We start from the raw sequence: 4934 nt of genomic DNA on the forward strand, positions 1-4934 counted from the left end.
CTTTGCAGTATTGATACTTTTACTTCAGAAAAACATAGGAGTAACCTACTTCTTCCATCACTGCCAAATAATTAATAACCATCAAAATAATTGATGATTATAAAGTTATATCCGTGTTGTTTGTGCTATTTTAATTGACTAGTTTAGTTTGTAAGTTACTTGGGAAACTGTTACTTGGGACCCCCCCCCCCCCCCCCCCGTGGAAACGCCCACTTAGAACGAGAGTAGTCTACGAGACATTAAAACCCGATGTGGGGAAAATAAACACGCAGATTGGACATAGTGACCGCTATTGTTGGTGGTGAACGGTTAAAGAAGAAAGAAGTATCCAGACAGAGGGCTATACCAATACGATTAACGGGACTATGAATCAAGCATGTGAAAGAAATGAAACAGCGGTGGAAGGACTCGTCCTTCAAGCACTATGGAACGGTCTACGAGGACATGACAAGATCCTCTTCTCACCTTTATTTCCCGCTGTCGCCGCTTTCCTCACACACATTCTGTTCTGTGCCCCTTTTTTCCTGCTCGACAGCCTGGCGTGCGTCTGTCGGCGGATACGTTTGTGCAGAATTTCTGACAACAGAGACCCGCCGCATATCATGAGGCGGTGGTTGGACTGCTTCAGGAGGATACTTTTTAATTACTTAAAGACTGTTCTCCCCGCCACCGCTCTTTTTCAAAGCATCCGGAGCCCCACATTGCCGGACCTGGCTCCGTCCTGTTGGCAGCTTTTTGTGGAAGTCTTGGCTTGCCTTCTTTTGTTTGACACGCTGTTCTATTTCTGGCACTATACCATGCACAGGTGAGGAGGATGCTGAGCTGAGGCATAGCCTACCTAAGTTTTTTCTAAGCCTGTAACTTTTATGGTTAAGTATTTTTAATTGGGATAGAACGTGGGTCAAGTGTTGCTAATGATGGATGGATGGTCACTTTGGAATAGATAAGAGTATCACCTAAATAAATGCCTACAATATAGAAAAGTGTGCTCTTTGGAGAGCATATCTCCACCAGGCTGGGTTGCCTAGCCAGGGCTGTGTAAAGTCTGGGTTTCTGATTGATTGATTGATTGAATAGGCTGCTTTATTTAGAAAGACATGGTAAAAATACATGGAAGTACAATTCACAATACAAAGGTCCTCTAAACTGGATCGCTCATAAAAGCACTTGGGAGCAAAGGATGAGCATTTCTATGACATACAGTGCAACTTTACACTTTACACACTTGGGTGCTCCCTAGGGGCAGAGTTGAAAGTTTTTGTTGTTAGAAATAGGCCCCTGGCACTACTTTGTTCAAGGCAATTAGGCAAACTGCCTTAGGCAAAAATTGGAATATCAAAATCCTGTTTAACAGTCATTGTTACGTGATCATTTGCCTACCTATTTGGTCAAAGAATTATGTTTGTGCAGAAAACAGTGACATTTGTAGCATTTGTGATGGCCCCTATGGATAAGAGTGTTGGCTCTGTGTTGTTTCGAGGCCCCACAATTATGAATAACTTAATCATAACATTTACTGCCTCCTGGCCTGACGGAGATAAGTAACAGCATAGTAGCCAATAGATTGACTGCATTTTACAGCCTAAACAGGTTTAGCTTACCTCTTCAGGAGCCAAGCCTCTAATAATGTGCAATCACTTTGCATTGAGGGACTTACTACCCCTCAACCCTTATTGATTGATTGAATATTTTATTAGGCAAAACATTTAAAACATTACATTTCAAAAAAAATTGTCTAAAAGGTCTGTTCATAAAAGTCCTTGCGGTCTTGTTTCCAACGAGGTCCTTGGTATTCAATTCATAGACATATATAGTGGCACCACAGTTAAAATAACAATACAAAAAAAAACAGAAAAAGATAACACTATGTACAACAAAAAATAAAAAAGGAGGAAAAAATTGGGGTTAGACTATTCCAAACCTGGGTGGCAGTGCTGTAGAAGGAGAATTTGCCCATGTTTGTTTTATGGGTGGGTGGTACCAGATCGTTGTTAACGCTCCCTCTATAGTTTTGTGACTGTGGGTGTCGCTAACTTTTTGGAGGTATTTACCCAGATATGCGGATATAGGGGGCATATTGAGCAAATTTGAATTTACAATTTTGAAGACCAATCCCATTTTTAGTTCTTTAAACCTGTTTTCTATTCTGAGCCAGCCTAGGCTGGCAAAATGGGTGGGAGAAAGGTGGGTCATGGGCCCCAGTCCGAGGAGTAGTCGAATCAGTTTGTTTTGGGAGGTTTGAAGCTTAGTCTTCACTTCAGTGACAGTGAGGTGTTGGAGTACCAAGGGGTGCAAGCATAGTCAAAAAGGGGCTGAATCGGGGCCCCTGAGAGGGTCCTGAGGGCCTGAGGGTTGACAAAAGAGGAAACTCTGCCCATAAATCTGGTTCTCTGGTTTACTCTTTTGACCACCTTTGTGGCCATGCTTTCACCTCTCAGGTATTTGTCTAGAGATAATTGTGTCATCGACTTTGACCTTGAAATCATTTACATTCATCTGTCTGAGGGAATGTTTGGTCCCAAAGAGAATATAGTACTTTACAAGAAGTAATAGAATTGATGTTAATGTTAAAAAGGTAACAAAATGGGTTTCTGTCCATCACCAGGATTCAGTGGCTGTACCAGAACATCCACCAAGTGCACCATCACAACCAAATACCAATTGCACTAGCAGCACAGGATGCCAGCTCTGTTGAGCTTCTATCCCTGCTATTGTTGGCCCTGAGCAGCGCCTGGGTGGTCGGCAGCCATCCCCTGAGTGAGGTGCTGTTCCACCTCATCAACAGTTGGCTAGCAGCGGAGGACCACTGTGGATACGACCTGCCCTGGAGCCTGCACAGACTGTTGCCCTGCCTGGGAGGTGCACCCTACCACCAGGCCCACCACCGCCTTCACAGGGGAAACTACGCCCCCTACTTCACACACTGGGATCATGTCTTTGGCACATATATTGAAGGGGGGTGACAGTGCCACAGAATCTTTTGAGGACACATGTTGTGGACAGTAACGGAGTAAATGTACTTGAGTACTGTACTTATGTACAGATTCTGAGGATCTGTACTAGATTTTTTTTTATACTTATTACTCTTACTTGAATACATTTCCAAGACAAATATTTTACTTTTACTGGTTACAGAGAGTTACAGTACTTCTCTGAAACAAGAGTTACAAGGTCCTATAAATTCATTGTGAAAACATTACAGCAATTCATTGATATAAAAATGAAGAAATGTACTTCTACTTTTACATTTACTTGTACTATAAGTAAAGTATTTATAAAAGCATGTACTTTTGAATACTTAAGTATATTTAAAAGCAATGACTGTTTTACTCTTACTTGAGTAACATTTTGACTGAGCTACTTTTACTTGTAGTGGAGTAAATTTGACCAGGAGTATCTGGACTCTTACTCAAGTACGGGGGTCGAGTACTTTGTCCACCTCTGCACATGTATCTTATTCTTCATTTGGAATTATGTTGCACATTGTCTGAATTGGGGCACTGTCCTCATTTATCAACGCAGCGTATAAACCGCCATATATTTTTCCATATATTCGGCCGTACACCAACGTCGAAGTCACATTTATCAACGCATCCTACACAGCTGATCCGAGCGTACACTTGGTCCCAGCGTTGATAAATGTCACGGCTGAATTTAAATAACACGCCCTTAAATTTTCTCAAAACGCCCCGATTTTACGACATGAAGACGAACCAGAATACGACCAAAGACATGAAAAGCCAATAAGAAACAGGTTCCCCCGCTGGCCTCGCCTCACACGCACACGCCTCTCTCTCTCGCTCTCTCTCGCTCTCTCTCTCTCACACACACACACACACACACACACACACACACACACACACACACACACACACACACACACACACGCGCCCGCCCAACTTTGTCTTTCATGTCCGTGTCCGTAGCGTAGCGGTACATGAGACTCGGGCGGAATGCAGTGATTCCGTGCCGCCACGTTAATATTGGAGCGTCGGGTTTATATCCTTAACCCAGCCAGGTTGTGTAGCCTACATAACTCTCTATGACATAACTCCATAACATAGGACAAGCTACTGTAAGTTTCACTGTCAGTGAAAAGATGGTCGGGGGCGGGGCTCCCGAAAATTCTCTCGTAGAAGCGCTGCTGCGCTGAAAATAGCAGATCTACAAGCTCACAACGCGTCGCGATGCGACCTGTTGTGAGCTTGTAGATCTGCTATTTTCAAATAGCCAATGCAGCCGTGCAGATCTGCAAGCTTAACCGAATGACTGTTAAAGCAGTTTGTTTAAATTACTTTATAAAATGTTATATTTTCACAGGGATTATTTATTAGTGTAGATATATACATTTATGAGTGGATTATGTGTCCAGATGCCTCTCAGACAGTCAAACAATGCTGCTCTGCAGGTCTAGAATGGAATAAACGGGAGCAGCCAACGTCAACAACTGGTCTCGACCAGACGTGAGATCTCAGCGTACCGTAGGATAAAGCCCACGTCAGGATATATTGATAAATGCCGAAAATTGCGGTGATTACGCCGTACGCTCATTATTCGGGCTGCACCACGTTGATAAATGAGGGCGTGTTGGCAAGGCAATGGCAAGGCAAGGCAGGGCAGTTTTATTTGTATAGCACATTTCAACAATAAGGCAATTCAATGTGCTTTACACAGAACATCAAGCAAAGTAAACATAATTATAAAATGACATTAGGATGCATAAAACAAAATAAGTAAAACTTATGAATAACAGATACAGTTACAGTACTGAAGAGAAAGAAAAAGAAAAAAGAAAAGTAACTCAATCAAAGGCAGCTGAAAACAGAGAGGTTTTTAGTTGTGTTTTAAAAGAAATAAGAGAAAGATGACCTGAGAGATCTGGATGGTTCATTCATGATATCGTACAAGATAAGAAATTCATTTTGGCCCTCATC

At 42.4% G+C, this 4934-nt stretch overlaps 1 protein-coding gene across 1 annotated transcript; it reads left to right on the plus strand.

The window, feature by feature from the left end:
• The first annotated feature begins 257 nt into the window (after positions 1–257).
• Positions 258–4049, plus strand: ch25hl3 (cholesterol 25-hydroxylase like 3). The gene is made up of 2 exons (XM_084054202.1): positions 258–805; positions 2606–4049. Exons 1-2 carry the CDS (start codon positions 366–368, stop codon positions 2961–2963), a joined length of 798 nt encoding a protein of 265 aa, XP_083910328.1. The 5' UTR covers positions 258–365; the 3' UTR covers positions 2964–4049.
• Positions 4050–4934: the final 885 nt, after the last annotated feature.

Source organism: Gymnoscopelus microlampas (assembly GCF_963454915.1).
Source record: "Gymnoscopelus microlampas genome assembly, chromosome: 4".
Taxonomy (NCBI): Eukaryota; Metazoa; Chordata; class Actinopteri; order Myctophiformes; family Myctophidae; genus Gymnoscopelus; species Gymnoscopelus microlampas.